This window comes from Balaenoptera musculus, chromosome 2 (genome assembly GCF_009873245.2).
Source record: "Balaenoptera musculus isolate JJ_BM4_2016_0621 chromosome 2, mBalMus1.pri.v3, whole genome shotgun sequence".
NCBI lineage: Eukaryota > Metazoa > Chordata > Mammalia > Artiodactyla > Balaenopteridae > Balaenoptera > Balaenoptera musculus.
The window spans coordinates 138,899,215-138,920,051 of record NC_045786.1 but is presented as its reverse complement, the minus strand read 5'-3'; the positions used below and the strand labels follow the sequence as shown (position 1 = coordinate 138,920,051).

Genomic DNA, 20,837 nt, shown 5'->3' with positions numbered 1-20,837 from the left:
TAAGTGATGAGGCCCGGCCCCTATGGGCTGCCCCGGGCTCAGTCCCTCCCGTCGCGAGCCGCCTGGGGCGGCGGCCTGCAGCTGCGTCGGTCGCGGGACAGATGCAAGTAGCTGGGGAGGGGGGTGTTTTTGGTCCGTTTGAGATGTCAGGGCAGTGGAGGAAAATGGCAACCGCGAGTGAGAACTGGGCCGAGGAGGTCCAGAGCTGCTCTTCGCTGCCCGCACCAGGCGGCTGCCGGGGCCTGACGCAGGCCCGGAGAGGGCGCGGGGGCGCATTAAAGGCACGGAGTTCTTCCGGCTGCCAGTCCGGGTGCGACCGGCGCGGGAAGCCCCGACGGGCCTGAGGCATTCCCCAGGCAGCCGCACCCCCGACCCCTCTCGCCAATGGGCGGGTCTCCAGGTGCTACCTACGGGACGCTGCAGCCACTGTCCTCCCTTTCCCACCCCCGTTTGTGATTACCCCGTCTCTAGGGCAGGAAGTCCCCACCATCCCCATAATTCATTTTTCTTTTTTCAGATTATATTAATCTCATTCTAAGCAAAGTCAGTTTTTCTTTTTAAAGCTTGCTCCATCTATCACTGCCTTCTCTAGCACTCATTATTTGGAGAAAGCAAGCAAGCTGTTAGGCTGCTCTAAGCTGTACCTGGAAATTGACAGCAGCTGACATGTTTCATAAATTAACGTCCGTTTCCTCCCAATGGCATGCATTCTCTTGAGACTAAAGTCTTTTTGGCAAAGCTGTTGATTCTCAAAGGATGTTGTGAAGTGTGTAAAGTACACTTTGTAATCACAAATTTTAAAGCTGAAAGGGACCTTATAGAAAATGCAGTTCATCCCTCTCATTTTACAGATGAGGACACTAGGCCGAAAGACTGTATAGCGTGATCGAAGTCCCATATCTCTTTACTAACTGGACTCCAAGGCTCTAGATGCCTTGGTCGTTACGCTCCTCGCCGCAGCCGGAGTGCGGTGCCAGTTTAACCCAGGCACTGTAGAGACTATCTGCCAGAAGTGATTATGCTTGACTTGATTCCGGTTATTGAGAAATCAGACTTGGCTAGTGTGATGGCTCTGGTGTCTTAAGGAATGCAGTTGACTATTTCTAGGTGCAATAAGCTGCCTGTTAATGTACTTTGGGCTCAAAGCTTGTCGTCGTACCCACCCCCCCCCCCCCAAATTCAGCCCTATTCTCTGCAAGAATAACCAAGATTTACAGCATTGGTTGCTTCCTTGGGTAAAGGCATCAAAGACCTCTTTACCAATCTGCATGTGCTTTAATTAAGTGTAAATTATTAATCCATTATCAGACATCAGCTCTTTAATAGGGAACAAAACACCGATGGGATAGGAAGCAGAATGGATGAGTTCTGATGGCTGGGAGGTTATCAGGAAGCAGTGGAGCATCACAGGGATGGTCAGCAAGAAAAGAGGAGGGGACCTCACATGACTTGCTACACCTTTTTTGCCCAGCCCTGCTCTGAATGTCTTGGAGGTAGTAGAGGGATTGTGCTCAGGTGTGGTCACTGTTTATTGAGTACCTGCAGTGGCTAGCTGCTTTCATAGATGAATTTTGAATACTTAGCAAAAAGGAGGTAGTATTGTCTCCATCTTACAAGCGAGGAAAGAGTCTCAGAGATTTACCTGGCTTCGATGATGCAGTCATTTGCAGTAGAGTTCAAGCCTAAATCACTTTATCTCCCAAGTCCGGTCAGTGCTCTTTTGCATTAGATCTTGCTACCATTTCTAGCCAGGAAGGGGATGAGAGAATCGCCTGTGGCTGATTTATTGGCGCCTGTGGTTGCCCAGAGAGGCTGAGCAGGACTTTCAGCTGCCCTCTATGCCTTAGAAAGTGGAGCTGTGTGCTTCCACCCTATCTCCTGAGGGGAATGCGAAGGAGCCAGGCTGTCTAGCTGGGGAGGAGGGGCCCAAGTGCCTTGGCCATAAATTACCCTGGCCAGGGCTGTGCTGGGAAGTGTTGCATAATGCCCTCCCCACCACTGAACCGAAGTGATTTATTTACTATGGTCCATAGATGGTGCTTGACCATCTTGTTAAAGAAAAACGTCTCCATTTTAGTAATAACAGGGCCAGAAAAAGCGTTGAGGGTTTTTTTCCCCTTGTCTTAAAAAGCAGCACAGGTGCTCTTATCTTAATAAATTATAAAGTATTTCTGCACCACTTCCTGTGCCCCCTTTCTGCTTATTTATTCCAAATTGCATGTGAACTTCAGTCTTTTGAGAGAAGAATGCTAAGAAAAATACTGTTCCAGTTTATAGTCACCAGCACAGGCTATGGAGTCAGACGTAGCTTTTGATCCCCACTTTATACTATTTGCTAGTTGCCTGTCCTAAGCCTAGGTTTTTTCCTCATCTGTAAAATGGAAATAAAAATAATACATATAGTCATGGTGAAGATTAAAAAAGATAATGTGCATAGAGCATTTAGCACAAGGCCTTGCACATACTATTTATTCTGTATAATAATAGCTATTGATAATAACTAAACAGTGTTTCCTCTAGAATAGAAGAGATATTGCTACTTGAACTTGCTTAGGGAAAGTGGAGGAAGTGGAAAGAAAGTAACAAACATCAGTTTCAGGATTTTTGGTTGAATTTATCAACACTTATACTTTCCCTTTGCTAGTAGGAATTTTTTTTCTTTCTTTCTTTCTTTCTTTTTTTTTAACCTTACCTGGAGAAAAAGTGTTTATAGTGTTAAGTTAGTTATTTTTGAAAATTTTCTAATTCATTTCTTCCCTGGTTACAAATCAGTCATACAACGACTTTTTGTTCCCCCTGAAAAACCCTAGGCACTTTAAGCAAAGGGTTTCATTAGCCCATGTGGATAACGTGTTTGTGGAACATTCCATGGCAAAGGAAGTAGTGGTTCACCTATATTCAGAAGTTATAATCATTCTTGTTTATACCGTATTCTAGGTGTGTACTAGCATTGTTGTTTTCCAGCTTTCTCCTGTCCTGTGAGTAGCTTATTCTTCTTTCAGAAATGCAGACTTTATTTTTTTAGCAGACTAAGAAGAATCTTTTCCTTTCCTTTACGGGGTTCTGGTATTTTTAAAGTCCGGTAGCAATTTGCCCTCACTGGTGTTAGCATTTTTGTTTGCCTGGTGTTGCGGCTTTATCAGGCATCCCACATGTTGTTTAGATGGGGATAGAGATGTAGTAGGCTGGCTGTGTCTGCCAACAGGCAGGAGGCCCCAAACTAACGTTTCCCTGTTCCGTTAAAGGTTTCTAGAGCATGACTGCTCTTCCTGTGTCATCTACCACGTCTGCTTCTTACCCTCTTCTCTTATACTCTCAGTGATTTTCATAAGCAAATGCCTAGAATTACTGCAGGTTTTACCTCACACAATAATTTTCAGATTTGGAATTTCCATGTCATTTTCAGATATTATGAAAATAGGTATAATGGTGTATGAGAGAGTTAAATACACCTCTTTTTCCTAAGGACTTTTTAAAAAGTTTGAAAATGTTGTGTTCCTCTTCTGCCCCCAATACCCATCCTACTAGTTTGGGAATATTTTTGTCTCTTAATCTGGCTAATATTTTAGTTTAAAGTTAAAATTAGAATTACAGTAGTTGATTTTTGTTCATTTAATGTAACTGGTATAATTCCCACATTTTGAGCACTTCTTGTGAAATTGCGTCATCTCTGTAACTTTAGTTTGTGAAATGGTCTCTAGGGTTTCCTTTGTCCCTTGTTCTTTTAATGCAGTGGTTCTTCATTGAGGCATTATATTAGAATCACCTGAGGAACTTAAAAAAGGATCTGTGCCTTACCCTCAGCAGTTCTGTTTGGGTTCATCTGGAGTAAGACTCAGGCATCAGTACAACTCTACATGGAAGGTTTTACCATGCAGTCAGCAGTTAGAGCCACTATTCTGGGGTAAAATGATTTCTGCAAACATTCTCTTGGTTATAAAACGTTACACCACCACAATCATGTGAAAGTACATTAAAAAGTTAAAATCCTTGTATAAAGTATTATTATGTAGCACTTTGGATATTTCTGCTTTTACCTTTGTATTTATAGCCATGAGTAAGTATCTCAAAAAAGCTGTGCACATTCCTGGGCCGACTTTCCTGTCTCCATGTCTTAACAATAATTAATAATAAAGTCACAGTGGTGAGAACCACAAAGAAAATATCTAAGACTTTGTTTTCCAAAGAAACAGATGTCTTACTCCTTTTGTTTCTTCTTTTATTAAAGATTCTTTTAGCCTGCAAGAATGAAAAGCTGTGTATTGCAGGACATCATTCTGGCTACCATAGATCTGAGAGTCCAGTCTAACTATTATAATAGATTTTTTTAAATAAATAAAAATCAAAGATGTTGGATATCAAGCTAACTTTGAATTCAGCTAACATAGATACTAGTATTAAGCTGTACTAGCTTACTTAGTTTGAGCTAACCTAGAGTTTTGCAGTCTAGTAAGTAAACAAGGTTTTTGTAGTCTCTTAAATATCAGTGCTATTATTATAAATACCACTTTGATAACAGATAAAGCATTTTAAGATGTAGGACCGTTACATTTGGCTATAGTATTTGTAAATATAATGATAGGTTATTTTTTTGCAACCTCTCTCACATTTTGAATTTCCACCAAAAATTCTCACATGTGACTTCTAAGATGTTTCTGTATACATAGGAAACTTTGGCTATTCCACATACTAAAGAAAATAAAATGAGTGGTCAAAAAATGATGAGCAAAGGCTATATAAAAAGCCTAGCTAGTAATCTGCAAAGTAAGTTACATTAGAAAAATGTTCTGAATAACTTTGTGATGTATTGGCTCTATTAACATGAGGTAAAATCTGGTTGTGCTGCCTTAACACATGAAAGGTCTATTATGCAAACAAATTTGGATGAACTTATATATGTGTGTGTGTGTGTGTATATATATATATATATGACTTCTTTTTTTGTTAACAGATTTGAGTTTGTTTCATGTTATAAACTTGGAACATTTACCCCCTTATTTGATTCAATATATTTGCAAAGTCTGCCATCTGTATATATGTTGAAAGTTCTAGATGGGAATTTTGAAGAAAGGGCACTGAGTTTAAAGTCAGACTTGAACTGAAGTTCTACCAACATCATTTAACAGCTAGTTGTCTGACTTTGGGTACCTTTCCTGCCTTCTCTGAGCCTGTGGTTTCTTAAGCAGAAAATGGAAGTAATACAGTACCTGCTTCACTACCTCATAGGATCAAAAAAAGATAGTGTAGGGCAGAGGTTCTCAAAGTGTGGTCCAAGGACCCCTTGAAGGTTCCTGAAACCCTTTCAGTGGGTTTACAAGTATCTCCCTTTTGCCAAGACCAAATTCTCTTAATACATTTGAACCAAAACAACATGTGGCAACAAATTGATTGCAGAAGCAGAGAAAAGAACCCAGCTGTATTTTTTAAAGCCAGGTATTAAAGAGGATTGCAAAATATAAAGCAATGCCACCCTTCTCACTTAAAAAAAAATTATTTTTTAGAATGTGTTATTTATATTAATATGGAATGGGTTTATTGTTATTTCAAATATATTAAAATTTTAAAAATTTCTCTTAATTCTGCATGTGGTAAATACTGATAAATATAATCCACATAAACAACAGTTCTTAACAACCCTTAATACTTTTCTTAAGAGTGTAAATGGATCTTGAGACCAAAACTTTTTAGAACTGCTGATAAAGGGTGACGGCTGAGTTCCTATCAGGACGATTCTGCAAATAAAAATTATAAACTTGAAAAAAAGTTTTAAAAACGACCAGATGGCATTCGAGAGTGACAAAAAGCAAGCAGAAACTGGAATGAGGTCTACGCTTGGAAGAATGGAACAGCTGTGAATAATTTTCCATTTTTATGGCTTTTAGCCGGAGAGAAGGCCCCACTTGGGGACGGCTGGCTAAAACTGTGATAATAACCTGTAGTCTTACTTGCTTGAAGAAAAGAGGATAGAGTTCAGAGTGACCACACAGGTAGAAAGCAAGGAGGAAAATCCTAGAAAGGATGTTGGGGGGAGACCCCAAATCCTGTATCTAAACTCAGCTTGGATCTCTTGCCAGCCCCTAAACGTATACTTGTGTTGAGCAGCCTCCAAACAGCACACCTAGCACTAAAAAAACTAAACCACGGGGAGGCAGAACTTGGAGTTTAAGTTCAGCCTGGTTAATTTGCAAAAAACAAAACAAAAACATCAGTACGCTTTAGAAGAGTATTACAGTACCTAGAGTCTTTAGTAATCACAGTGTCTAAGATATTATCCACAATGACTAGACATATGAAGAAACAGGAAACTGTCACCCTAATTAATGGAGATTGACCCCAAGATGACCCAGAGGTTGGATTTAGCAGAGAAGATTTAAAGCAGCTACTATAACTATGCTCAAGGATGTAAAGCAAAATAAGGTTGTAATGTGTGAACAGACTGGAAATCTCAGCAGAGAAGTAGATACTAAGAAAGAATGAGATGAAACTTTTAGTCCTGAAAATATATCTGAAATAAAGAATGGGTTAGATCAGGAATGACGGTGAACTTGAAGATAAGTAAATAGAAATGATCTCATCTGAAGCAGAAAGAGAAATAAATTATTGTGTGTCAAAGTTCTCTATAAACTTCAACACTCTATATCAGCATCAGGGATTAATAGGTTTCTTTCAAGGCCTAAACTCACCTCTTCCGTCTGCATATGGACTGACTTCATAGTTTGTAAATCAGTGCCATCTAAGAGTACACTCAAATTCTCTGTCCTTACTGCAACCATCTGCTTTCCACCATCAGAAAAAGAGATTGCTTTTTTCTCCATGGCTGCCTGCTACACCTATACTTTTTAAATTAATTAATTAATTTATTTTTGTCTGTGTTGGGTCTTTGTTGCTGCGCGTGGGCTTTCTCTAGTTGCAGCGAGTGGGGGCTACTCTTTGTTGCAGAGCGTGGGCTTCTCATTGTGGTGGCTTCTCTTGTTGCGGAGCACAGGCTCTAGGCGTGCAGGCTTCAGTAGTTGTGGCATGTGGGCTCAGTAGTTGTGGCTCGTGGGCGCTAGAGCTCAGGCTCAGTAGTTGTGGCGCACGGGCTTAGTTGCTTTGTGGTATGTGGGATCTTCCCGGACCAGGACTCAAACCCGTGTCCCCTGCATTGGCAGGCGGATTCTTAACCACTGCGCCACCAGGGAAGTCCCTACACTTACACTTTTGATTGCATTCTTTCCGGCTTCTAGAGATTACACCCCTCTTCAGCCTGAAAGTCTTTGATCTGCAGTTTCCTCAATGTCCTGTTCTGTCTGTACCTACCCTTTATGACCTCTGCTTTCTGACATTCCCCTGCAGTCAGATATTTTGCTCTTGCTGCTTTCCCAGACTGTTGTCAGAGGTCACCAGAAACCTCTTGGTCAGCACACTTGGGGGTGTTTGTAATAGGCCTCATCCTGTGTTTCTTTGCAGCTTTTTATACCATTGCCACCTCCTCCCACCAAGGTTCTTGCCTTTTCTTTATCTCTCTCAATGACAATATATTTTCTTATTTCTCTTCTTCTGTCTAGTTGTACTATTCTTGTCTTTCAAGGATTTATTCTTAGCTCTTTCCCCCTCTTATTTCACTCAGTAGTCCCATCCAATCCTGGTGAGTTCAGCCTTGTTCTTGCAGAGAATCTCCTTTCCAGTGCTGCCTGTTGTCTCCACTGGTAACTAAACATTTCTACTCAGATGTCCTAGAGTGGACACATCGAACTCACTGTGTCCAAAATGAAACTTCTCTCTTACCAAGCCAGTTTCTGTACCTCTCCTCTGGCATTCTGCTGTGCTACCTTTGTATCAACCTAGCACATGGCAGTTACTCTGCAAATAGGACCCGAAGCAATGAATGAATTCTTGCGGTTACCCAAGCTGGAATTCCGAGACTCACTTTTGACTTGATCTTCTCTGTGGCTGTCCACATCCAGTCCTCTGCCAAGTCATGTCAGTCTCCATCTGGTATATCTTCTTGTATTCCTTTCTTCATTCCCACTGCTGTTATTTGTATATTGCAGAAGGCTACTTGCTGGTCTTTATTTCTCCATGCCTTTCCCTTGCTAATCTTTTATGTATGTTGCTACTAGAGCAGTTTTGATTCCCAGGCCTAATGATGGTGATTTTACTCATTCTATTTTTTTCTGCCTGGAATGCTATGTTCACCTTCTGCCTGTTCATCGAAATCCAGTTCAAATGGATTATTTTTCATTGGGTTTCCTGTCATTTGTCTCCCCCTCATAGTGTGTTCTCCAACTGCTGTTATTGGCACTTATCACTTACTTCATGTCATAGTTACTGTGTTTTATGTTGTGTCTCCCCTATTAGCCTATAATCTTGATTGCAACATCGTAATTTTTTTCTGTCCCCGTGCCTTGTACAAGGCATGCTTTCAAATATTTTTTCTTTATTAAATTTCTCTTCACAAAATATTTGTTCGATAAGTGAATTTAACTGTTACTCATAGAACATTAACCACAGATTTTTGTATATGTGGCTTTTTAGTGTGCTATTTTCATTTCCACATGGTTCAACAGTTCACTATACTAATGCACTGTATGTATAAATATATATATATATATATATGGAACTGTTGAAAACATTTATGATCTGAGGGGGGTTTTTTGGAGACAGTTTGTAAGACTGGTTTAAGGTACTTCAATTTGAACCATTTTATTGAATCTAAGACATGTTTTCACATATTGAAATCTCCAACATAGAGTTTTATTTTGGTTTTTTAATCTCCTTATAAATTGGTGGTATTTTAGAATCAGGAAAATGGTAAATACAATAAATATTGACTTTTGGTTAATTGGCCTTTTGGAACAATACCCACAACCTGGATTTTCGTTTATATTCTTAGAAGATAGACTCAGGTCTCTGTAGGTTCTGTTATCTTATTTCTTATTTCATTGCTGCCTAAAAGCTTTTAAAATGAGATTGTATGGGAGAGTTTTGTTTTGTTTTTTTACTCAGGGGGAGGAGTAAGGGAAACTACTATGTTTGAATTAGTAGGATTTTTAAAAGTAATGATGCCAAAAGCTCAGTTTCTCTGTACACTGGTGCCGAATCGAATCTTGGAGACAGAGTTTTGGGTGTAGTAGAAAAGGATAGCTTTATTACTTTGCCAGGCAAAGGGGGGACACAGTGGGCTCCTGCCTCTAAAAACTATGTATCCCAACTTGGAGAGGATACTGAGAAGTTTTATAGTAATGGTTCCAAGAGGGCATGATCAGCTCATGGACATTCTTCTGATGGGTTGGTGGTGAGGTAAGTAGGAGTCAGCAACATCAACCTTCAGGTTCCAGCTGGTCTGGGGTCTGCATGCTTGTGGGCAGCATACCATCGTTAATCTTAACTTCTCCCACCTGGAGGGGGTTTCAGTATCTCCAAACAGCTCAAAGATATTGTTGTGTGTATCCCTTGATGGGGAACCAAGACCTTGCACAAAGGCTGCACTATTGTTTCTATGACTGTTTATTTCTCTCTGGTCTAGCATCCCCTCCTTTCCCGAATTAACAACTGCTTTAATCTGCCTGTTGGAATTCAGGGAAGGTCATGGAGGCTGAATGAAAGCTATGTCTTGTAATCAAAGAAATGGGGGACACAGAAAGGCTTTGTGCCCAGGAGCCCCACAGGGCCCTGCTCAGTATTGTAATGTATGAATGTAGAGTTAAAAGAAGCAAGTTGCAGGATTCCTAAAGTATAATATTATTTGTATAAAATTTTAAAACATGCAAAACAATACCAAACGTTCTTAAGGAATCTGAACACATGCAGTAAGAATGTGATAATGTACAGGAGAGTCATAAACACCAAAATCAAGATGGTGGTTACCTTTGGAGGCAAGGTGGGTGGTGGGGTAGAGTGTGGGAGAGATGCCAGGGTGTCTCTACCCTGTTTGTAATGTTTACTTTTTGTGCCCAGGGGTGGGTGCTTGTTACCTTGTTCTCTTTACATACTGTCTGTCTGAAATATTTCAACATATTCAAACAGTATAGTTCCCCCCACCCTTAACTCTCTGCTCCCTAGTTTCCCTCCCAGAAGCAAAACTGGTTTCTTTGAACCTTTCCAGACATGTGTACATAAACAAGAATATATTTATGTGTAAATTCTCCCACCTTTAAAAATAAAATAACCACTCTACCACTTTTACATAAATAGTAGTCTTCTCTACACAGTTTTACATTTTGCTTTTTTTACTTACTATGTCTTGGATATTATTCCATATTAGTACATTATATATGTAGTTTTAATAAAAATAGATTTAACCTTTTATCAATAGTAATTGCCTTTATCTTTACCAATTATAATCTAGACTTTATCCACTAATAAGTATAAATGTTTGTTTTGCTGTGTCACATTTGCTTAAGCAGTAGGAAATCTGGGTTTGTCCCCGATTCTTCTTTGCAGGCTTCCCAGGGTGCTTGATGTGTAGACTGTTCCCTAGGCTCCTTCAGTTGATGAGTCGTGTTTTTTTCTGGGAGGTGGAGAGGGAGGACATTGGGGCTCTGGAGTCCAGTGCCTGGGTTTGAATCCCCTGCTCTGCAACTTACGAGCAGTTTGATCTTGGGTCAGTTAACTCTCTGTGCTGATTGTTTCTTCATCTGTAAGATGCATTGAGTATTTCCTTTCTCATAGAGTTGAACTGAAAATTAAATGAGTGAAAAATGCCTGACACGCAGGAAACAGCATAAACCGTTGACTATTTTTATTATATTATCCACCACTCAGCATTTTGCTGCCCAAGCTACTGCCAGTCTCCAGACAGCTAAACCCACACTCTCATCACTGACCTCCTTAAGACTTCGGTCTCTCTGGTTAGTAGGAAAACTTCATTTCGTTTTTTAGGACCTGCTTTTTTAGAGGAGGTTCTCCCAGCACCCCAGGGATGCCCTTTATACCACAGCTGCCTTCTCTCTGCACAGTTGAGGTGGAGAAGGTGGAGGAAGGAGAAGGTGGCACAGCCTCCCACCTCCCAGAGCCCTCACGAATGTTCTTGCTGCTCTGCTCACACTAGACTTCTCCGCCACAATTCTTTTGCATGTTCTTCCTCATGCGTGATTTTTTCCCCTGAGACCAGTGGTCCCATCCTTCATTCTACTTCTTTGGGAACCTCCATGTTTGTATGTGTCTGAGTCCAGTTAAGGTCAGGGCTTAGGTTCTTTCCCATTGGGCTTCAGGCCCCATGTGAATCTGGGGATGTGGCTTGACATCTATTTTAAGGGCTCCTGTGACTGAAAATTTACCCAAACATTATATGATAGTTAGGAGGCCAGTGTCCCCTGAGCATAACAGAGGATCCCTAAGGAGCAGTGACAGCTCTAGCCCAGGCAGGACACACTGTAATGTTATTAACATTTATAGTCAACATTTGAATAGTAGTTTCCATTACAAGGTGCTTTACACATAAGTTATCTCATTTGGCCCTGAGGCAAGGATCAGTACCTCATTCCCATTTTTGCCAGTGAGGAAACTGAGGACTAGAAACTGTGGTTGCATAGATAAAAAAGGACAGACTTCCTTTCACGTCTTTGTCACCACACCAAGCCACCTTCTTACCAGATTTTAAAAAGGCCACATTTTATCATTTCAGCAGGGTTGAAATCAATTGTCATAATGGGGTATTTAATGTTAGCTAAGTTTGGGGTAAAATTAACAGTATTGAAAACTGTTGAATAATTTCATTTAAATTTAGGTCTCCTTGTATTCTGTAGGTTTGTGTGATCTATAGCCAACCTTGTAAAAAAAAAATCTATATTATCCTTTTTCAGAGCCACAATGGACACAGCTAGCCATAGCCTTGTCCTTCTGCAGCAGCTGAACATGCAGCGAGAATTTGGTTTTCTGTGTGATTGCACAGTTGCTATTGGAGATGTCTACTTCAAAGCCCACAGAGCAGTGCTTGCTGCTTTTTCTAACTATTTCAAGATGATATTTATTCACCAAACAAGGTAAGGATGTGCTTCTGTAAATCAGAAGAATTTTTGATACTGTGATATAGCTAAGCCTTATTATAATCTCATTTTGGGGATTCTTTGTTACGGGATCACCTTAGGAAATAATAAAAATTTGTAAGTTTTTTACGCATCTGTCATTAAACTCTGTGTAGGGTCCATGGTAGAAGATAAGAATGAAAACAATAATGGCTAAAATCTGTTGAAGGCTTATAGCATAAACAAGCACTAAGCATTTATCTAATGTAAATTCTGTTATCCATACTTTTTTAGAGAAAAAGAAACTGTAACTGAGTTGTTCAGTAACTTGTCCATCTAGGATTATACAGCTGATACATTAAACTCAAATGCAAATCAGTGATCTTAATCACTAAGTCATTGATTTCTGTTCCATAACACTTTCACAGCAAGGTTTCAATGTCATAACTCTGCCCACTTTATATTCCGTATTACAGTTCAAATGTCGTTTGTTTCAAATATTTTTTCAAAAAAGTTTTTTTAAATTTAGATTACCCCAGCATGGGATATTAGGGAGGGGGCTATAAAGTGGTATCCAGATTCTGAGCTCTTGGGAAAAAATAGCTTTAATACCTCCTAGGTTAAAAGTGATGCAACACTGTATGATTTTTTAAAAGACCTTACATGGTGGCACTTCGCTGGCGGTCCAATGGTTAAGACTCTTTGCTTCCAGTGCAGGGGCCGTGGGTTCAATCCCTGGTCGGGAACTAAGATCACATGCCAGGTGGTGCAGCCAAAAAAAAAAAAAAAAAAAAGTTTATAGTCTAAGAGAGAGGTAATGCATGTAAAGAAAATAATTGCAGTGTAATTGATCTCTTTGTGCCTCAGTTTCCGTCTCTGTAAAACACTAGAATAATATACCCACCCCATGGTGTTGAGAAGATTAAATGGATTAATAATATTAAAATGCTTAGAACAGAGCTTTGCACTGTTAGCTGCTGCTATTAATAGTTACTGTGATGTCTATAATAGAACTGCTGCACAAGGTAGAGTGGAGTGTCAGCAGCCTTATTTTGAGAAGGTTGGAACAGGTTTTACAGAGGCTCTGAATGTTGAAGGATCAGGAGGAGTTTTTCAGATATTGTAGAGGAACGCAAAAAGTTACAGTTGCAGGCAAAGGGGAAAAATGCATGAAAACATATGCAGATATGAACCAGGCTAGCACATTCAGAAAATGGAGTAGATCAGAATGATTGGAATATATGACACAAAGGGGAGAGGAGGTTAGAGTCGGGGACAGGTCATGGGTAGTCTTTTCTGCCACGCAGAAGTTTCCTCTCTGACTTAAGTGTCTGTAGAAACTAGATTAGAAACACTACCTTCACATAAGCCTCATCTGAGAGCAGTGAGTTGGTTCATCACTTAAAGCACCTATTGTGTACCAGGCACCATGCTAAACTAAATTCAGGCGATACAAAGGTAGCAGGCCTACTTTGTGGTATCTCTGTTGAGCAACTAAAAATCCTCAGTTAAAAGAGCTCTGTGCTGATATAAAAAACCCCTGCAACAGACCATGGCAGTGAGGTAAGAGTCACAGGTAAGAGTGAAACCCAAGAGGGAATCCTAAAACGTCAGGACTAAAGAAATGGATTGCCGGCATACTGACGCTTGCTTTCTGATGTATTGACACAAACTTTTGCTTCAGGGAAGGTAAGTCCATCAACTGATTCCATTGTTCCTTGTAATCCAGCATTTCCCTCAGGTTGTTTTTATCCTAATTTTGCAGGGTGTTTCCTGATTTCTTGTTACACAGTTATTTCTATCTATTTTCTGAATTCTAGATTCATATGTGAAAATTGGGCTTGAGATTAATTTAAACCTTTTCAAAGTTACACTTGTATTCGTTTGCGATTTAAAGAGTAGATATATTAATACAGTTTGGAAGCCAAAATAAGGTTAGTGTGATTTAAATTCTAAATAGTACCAATTCCAATAGACCCTTTTAAAATTTTTAATTATTTTTTATTATGGTACAATGTATGTAAACATAAAATTTGCCATTTTAACCATTTCTATTTGTACAATTCAGGGGCATTAATCACATTCACAGTGTTGTGCAGCCATCACCAGTATCTATTTCTAAAACTTTTTATCACCCCAGAAAGAAACTGTAGCCATTAAATAATAACTCCCCATTCTCTCCACCCCCAAGCTCCTGGTAACCTCGAATCTATTTTCTGTCTCTATGAATTTTCCTAATCTAGATGTTTCTTACAAGTGGCATCATATAAAATTTGTCCTGTTGTGTCTGGCTTATTTCACTTAGCATGTTTTCAGGGTTCATCCATTTTGTAACATATATCAGAACCTTATTCCTTTTTATGGCTGAATAACATTCCATTGTATGTATATACTGCATTTTGTTTATCCATTCATCTGCTGATGGACACTTGGGTTGTTTCTAGCTTTTGGCTAATGTGAATAATGCTGTAATGAACATTGGTCTATAGGTATCTGTTTGAGTTCCCGATTTCAGTTCTTTTGGTTATATACCCAATAGACTGTTAAGTTCCTTAAGAGCAGGGTACCTATTTTATTCATCATTTTTCTACTCCCTGGCATGCAGTTTAAGTGCATATCACTTAGGAGTCACTAATTAAATGTTCAACTAATCAGAATATCTGTGTTTCTTAACTTCAGGCAGTAGATTGAATATATGAAGACTTGTAGTTGCGCCATAAAACTGGTATACAATGAAAATTTAAGCTTTTGTTGCTGAGTTTCATCAAGGCAGATTGCTAAGTTAGAACTTCTTAGGAAGAAACTGCTTTAGCCTAAGACTGTGTACTGTTAACTAAAAGGCCAACCGGGTTGTTTTATTCTGTGTGGGTCTGTTTTTTTGTTTTTAACAGTGAATGCATAAAAATACAACCAACTGACATCCAACCTGACATATTCAGCTATTTGTTGCACATTATGTACACGGGGAAAGGGCCAAAACAGATTGTGGATCATAGTCGTTTGGAGGAAGGGATTCGATTTCTTCACGCCGACTACCTTTCTCACATTGCGACTGAAATGAATCAAGTGTTCTCACCAGAGACTGTGCAGTCCTCAAATTTATATGGCATTCAGATCTCAACGACCCAAAAAACAGCTGTCAAACAAGGGCTGGAGGTCAAGGAAGCTCCTTCCAATAACAATGGAAATAGAGCTGCTGTCCAGGGTGACCACCCCCAGTTGCAGCTCTCTCTTGCTATTGGGCTGGATGATGGCACTGCAGACCAGCAGAGGGCCCATCCTGCTGCCCAGGCCTTGGAGGAGCACCAGAAGCCTCCCGTGTCCATCAAGCAGGAGAGATGTGACCCAGAATCTGTGATTTCCCAGAGCCATCCCTCACCCTCTTCAGAGGTGACAGGCCCCACTTCCACCGAAAGCGGTATCAAAATACACCTGTGCCATTACTGTGGGGAACGTTTTGATTCCCGTAGTAATCTGAGACAACATCTCCATAACCACGTGTCTGGATCCCTCCCATTTGGTGTCCCTGCTTCCATTCTGGAAAGTAACGACCTTGGTGAAGTGCATCCACTTAATGAAAATAGCGAGGCTCTTGAATGCCGCAGGCTTAGCTCCTTCATTGTCAAGGATAATGAGCAGCAGCCTGACCACTCAAACCGGGGTACCACAGAGCCTTTGCAGATCAGTCAAGTGTCTTTGATCTCCAAAGACACTGAGCCAGTAGAATTAAACTGTAATTTTTCTTTTTCAAGGAAAAGAAAAATCAGCTGTACCATCTGTGGTCATAAATTTCTCCGAAAGAGCCAATTACTGGAGCACATGTATACACACAAAGGTAAATCTTACAGATATAACCGATGCCAAAGGTTTGGTAATACATTAGCCCAGAGATTTCAGCCATATTGTGACAGCTGGTCTGACGTCCCCCTGAAAAGTTCTCGCTTGTCACAAGAACAGTTAGACTCATCTTGTGCCTTAGAGTCAGAACTCACACAAGAAAATGTGGATACTATCCTGGTTGAGTAGCAGTTTCTCCTTCAGGATTTTTGTATCAGTTCTGAAAAAGAAAACTCACATGCATTTTTTAATTCATGAATTATTTTTCTCCTCAAGTTCTATTGACTTTTTCTTTACCATTTATCCATAGTTTTAAGGTTGTATGTATTAGATCTTCTTATTGTGAGATATATTGATACATAGCTACTAAAATGTAACCTTCAGTTAGGGCTGTGAACTTTTCATAAATTAAATCACAATTTAGAAATCAGAAATCAATATAGAAGTATGGAAGTTTTTCCAGGTTCTAGAATCTGTAAAATCAAATCGAATATGAAATAAGTGAAATCTTTTTTAAAGAATATTCTAGACTATCACTTTTGGTTAATGTTCCACATGAATTAAGCCCTTATGAGGATTATTTTAAAATATTTTCTGCCATATAGGGAATTAATAGTTTTTAGTGCATAACTATATGTTATCATGTATAAAACATTTGTTTTAAGGCATAGCTATACCAAATCATGAGTAGTTTTAAATTACTTTTTACTTACTAGCTCTGCAACATCTTATGTGGCTTTATTTATTTATTTTTAACACTGAGCATACCTCATTTTCAATAAAAAATATTTAAAAGAGAGAAAGGGAGAAGAGTCAGAAACACACAAAAACTTAAAGAAACAGTAAGACACATACACACAGATAAGCATAGAAGCCCCTGGTGTTAGAGACAGAAATTCAGATAGATCTGTGTTGACTGACACCCTAGTGTTGTTATCTTAATCTAGAGTGTTTTCTTAAAGACCTTAAGGGAGTTTGAGATTTTTATGACCAGAAGTTTACATGAGCTTATGAGGTAAATGATAAAATACAAATTATCTTTCTATCCACAGTATCAGAAGATTTTATAGGCTACCTGGGTTGACATTAATTTTCTAATCATCACCTGAAAAGGTAATTTTTCAGTGGCACAATTTTAACTTTTTTCTGGTCCATAAAACCAGCAGAGTAGATATCGTCAGTGTCCTAGAACTATGTTTAAAATCCATGACAGGGCTTCCCTGGTGGCGCAGTGGTTGAGAGTCCGCCTGCCAATGCGGGGGACACGGGTTCGAGCTCTGGTCTGGGAAGATCCCACATGCCGCGGAGCAACTGGGCCCGTGAGCCACAATTACTGAGCCCGCGCGTCTGGAGCCTGTGCCCCGCAACGGGAGGGGCCGCGTTAGTGAGAGGCCCGCGCACCGTGATGAAGAGTGGCCCCCGCTTGCCACAACTAGAGAAAGCCCTCGCACAGAAACGAAGACACAACACAGCCAAAAATAAATAAATAAATAAAATCCATGACAGCCTTCCCTCTGTGAATCAACTTAACTCCCTTTTATATTGGTGAAACTTACAAAGCTAAAATTCCAGAAAAATTAAAATTGGTGGACTGAATGATAGACTCTCCTGCTCTGTGTAGCTGGGAAATAGCTGGTTAAACTTCACCACAGAGGATAGACCTAAATTGTTTCTGAGATGTTTAAATTTAAAATACTAGATAGTCAAGGATAACAAAAGAGAGAGGCTTCAGAACAGCCTTATCTTTTTTTGTATGCTGCCCTGCTAAATTCTAAACCTCACAGGTATTTTAGTAAATTTAGTAAATTTGGTTTGTGAAGCTTAGAATTTAACTACATACAGAAACTGTTTGATCTCCTTCCTGACTGCTCACTTCTTCGGGTATTTCCTGACATCACAGTTCCTCAACAGGATCCGAGTTCAGTCAGGAGGTAGCTCAAAGAGAAATCCAGCTCATTCTAAGGGCACAAAGGTTTTCTCTGGGTTATCAGTGAGTTTAGGTGAATTATGAACTGATAAGTTTTTCTTAAGGAGTGAATGAAGACAACCAGTGGGCATTGTCTAAGGTGGTTGAGTTTCTGTCCTAGACAAGGATGGGGAAGCCTTGTGGGGTCCGGGTTGACGTGTTAAGAGCAAAATCTAAGTAGCTATTGATACAGAGTCAGTTGTATTGGGAGTAGTTAAAACAAATGTATTGCTCTTTAGTGTCAGAGCTTCATCTAATCTTATACTTAAATCATTTAAGTAATTATTCAATCTCATACTGTCCTCAAAGACTTCATCTCATAGGATGAACACAAATATTAACATTGATTTCATGTATCTTAGGCTATTCTAGATATATTCCCTAGCCTTCTTCAAGTAAAATCTTATTTTTCTCATTTAGATAAAAATTTTCCTGATTTTTCTCTTCTGTTTTCTTTCCTACTTGCTCAGTCATTAGTCATTGACACAAAAAAGTGTGTATAGCTAAAGGGTGGAAGTAAGTGTGCATATGAATTGTGGTGTAGGGCAGCAGTTCAGGGCAGAGTCTGGATGTGGCAAAAGTTTGCTTTTGGCTGACTGTCCATGATAGACAACATTAACTTAAAGCAGAGATACATCTACTTTTGTTGGGTGTTAAGAAAAGAGTGCTTAACTGTATTTTTATTCTTATTCATAAAGTTCCTTTTAATATTAGGAATTCAAAGCAGATGTTCTTTCCTTCATCTTCACAGTGTTCTGTCTGTAATAGGAAGTGGGAAAATGATTACTCCATTTTATAGGAAAAAATCCCAAAACTTGGGTTCCAGAGAGCCAGTGAATAGTGGTGTGGGGAATGACCCCAGTTTTATCTTTTTCATTCATTCAACAGGAATATTTTTAAAATAGCTGTTTTATGACTAGCACTGTGCCCTGAGTGTATTTATTTAAGACATGATTCCTCACTAAGAAAAATCTACCTTGTATAAAAAAGTCCTTCCAGCAAAACCCTTTAGTTTTGACTACATCATTTGTAAAATGGAGCTATTATCTTAGCCATATAGTATGGTTTGCATGATGATCACCAAACTCTTAAAACTGGAAATGCCGTGTACACCTTAATGTATTGGGCAAGTACTAGACAGACATTTCCCCTTTGGATCAGCTTAGAATTTTCCCTTCTTTCTAGATCCCACATATAGTTGTTCTCTGGAGGAAAACGGACTGTTTCAGTATTTGTCCTTATTAGCCTATTGTCAGAACTCAGTATCTGATAAGTGCAGTCTGCCTTATAAGAAAACGAAAATTTCTTGATTTATCTCTTGAGATTATTATCTCTTTCTCTGATTTTCTGATTTCCCATCTGTAAAGTGTCTATAAGCAATCCCTACCTCACAGGGGTGTTGTGAGGATTTGTATTAAAACTGTGTTAAGTTCTATCAGTATTATTGGTAAAAACCAACCATATAAAGAAAACTACATTCTACATGTTTTCTGCAGCTAAACCTATTAACTTTAGTATTCCAACTCATAAATTCTAGAATGTCTTAGAAGCAGTCATGTACTATTTAATACTCAATAATTAATTGGCAGAATTCTTATTTTTTGTTTACAAATACTCTAGAAACAGCAGTGTTGCTAGAATTCCTATTCTACCTACCATAGTTTAACCATCAGTATTTCTCTTCAGCCTTTAACAAGGAGGATATTAATTCTTTGGTGTTATTGGGAATGAAACCTTGCCAAGTTCAACTTTATTTAAAGTTCCCCCAAACATATTGTTTACATATAGGAAAAGGAACAAAAGCGATGGAGAAAATACCATTTTCATTTCTTTGATGTAGGTCATCTAAAAAGTAGATGGAGACCAGAAATGTAGCAGGGCGAATAACCGAGTAATTCATTATGTTTTGTCAAAATAGTAAGGCTTCACTTAAAACTGAAGGAAATACATATTAATCATGGAAGAAGATAGTCTGGAAAATGTATAATTCCACCGATGTTTATTTGCACAGGCTAATTCTTGATGTTGTAACTCAGATCCTTGAGAAGTATCCATTTTTTTGTACTAATTGAGGTAAAAATAGGCCATGTGAAGAATTTTCATAATGTAACTTGTATCTTTGTATGTTTTAAACTAAATGTAGCTCTATGGTATTTTATTATAAATTTTTGAATTCCTAAGAATGAAATCTGTACATTTTTATTCTTTGCTGTACTTCTGTGTTTGTGTGGTTGGACTTTTTTGAAAACTGGTAAGATTATATAGTCCTATGCCTGGCTGTCTTAAATATAAGGAATTACAAACTGATTTTTGTCTTCAAGACCTGGAAGAATCCTTTGTGCTTCAGTGTATATCTGTGCCACACTTGATTAATTAGTAGATATTGCTCCAATGCAATTGATGTTAACTGTCATCAACTCTTCTATTTTGTGCCAAATAAAGTCATTTAGTCAGATTAAATAAAATATCAACTTAAAATACTTCAAAGAAACTTGTATTTCAAAAACCTGGACAAAAAAAAAAGGCAAAAGGGAATTCGTTGGCGGTACAGTGGTTAGGAGTCTGCACTTTCACTGCCGAAGGCCTGGGTTTGATCCCTGGTTGGGGAATTAAGATCGCACAAGCTGCACAGCACGGCCAAAAAAAAAGAAAAAAACCCCAAAAACTTGTACAATGAAAAAGGGCCCCTGAAGAAATCTTCAAAGTACTAGTAATAGTAACACATAATACAGGAGACTGAAATCAATAATATATTGTATGGTTAAACTCTTCCACCTAATGTATTGTGAGTTTGCTTCAGAAACATTATTTCAGAAAGTTTCGTATTCTCCATTTGGAATGAAAACTGTGAATTTCATGTATTTTATCATGACAAATAAATTAATGTGACTTGATCATAAACAAAACCTTTTATTAGCTCAGCTTATAGAATGTGTTCTTATTTTACAGCAGTGTCTGCCAAATGTTTTCTTCCTAGTGTTGAGGTAAGTAGTCTGTGTACCAGATAACATTTTGGATGTGTGATGCAAAAATGCATCAGTGAGTCCGATTCTTACCAACCATAATCTGTGTTAATAGAAAAGTGG

At 39.0% G+C, this 20,837-nt stretch overlaps 1 protein-coding gene across 5 annotated transcripts in view; it reads left to right on the top strand.

Moving 5' to 3' along the window:
- Positions 1-20,837, top strand: part of ZBTB25 (zinc finger and BTB domain containing 25) — a 20,998-nt gene extending 161 nt beyond the window's left edge. The window contains exons 2-4 of one of the 5 annotated variants that reach the window (XM_036841661.1): positions 11,787-11,966; positions 14,840-15,783; positions 20,701-20,837. In XM_036841661.1, the coding sequence (XP_036697556.1) occupies positions 11,794-11,966; positions 14,840-15,783; positions 20,701-20,759 (1,176 nt within the window). In that variant the 5' untranslated portion in view covers positions 11,787-11,793 and the 3' untranslated portion in view covers positions 20,760-20,837. Of the gene's footprint in view, positions 1-26; positions 104-9,142; positions 9,283-10,306; positions 10,833-11,786; positions 11,967-14,839; positions 17,100-20,700 lie in introns of those variants that run through there. The other 4 variants (XM_036841658.1, XM_036841660.1, XM_036841659.1 and 1 more) reach the window with 4 other exon arrangements.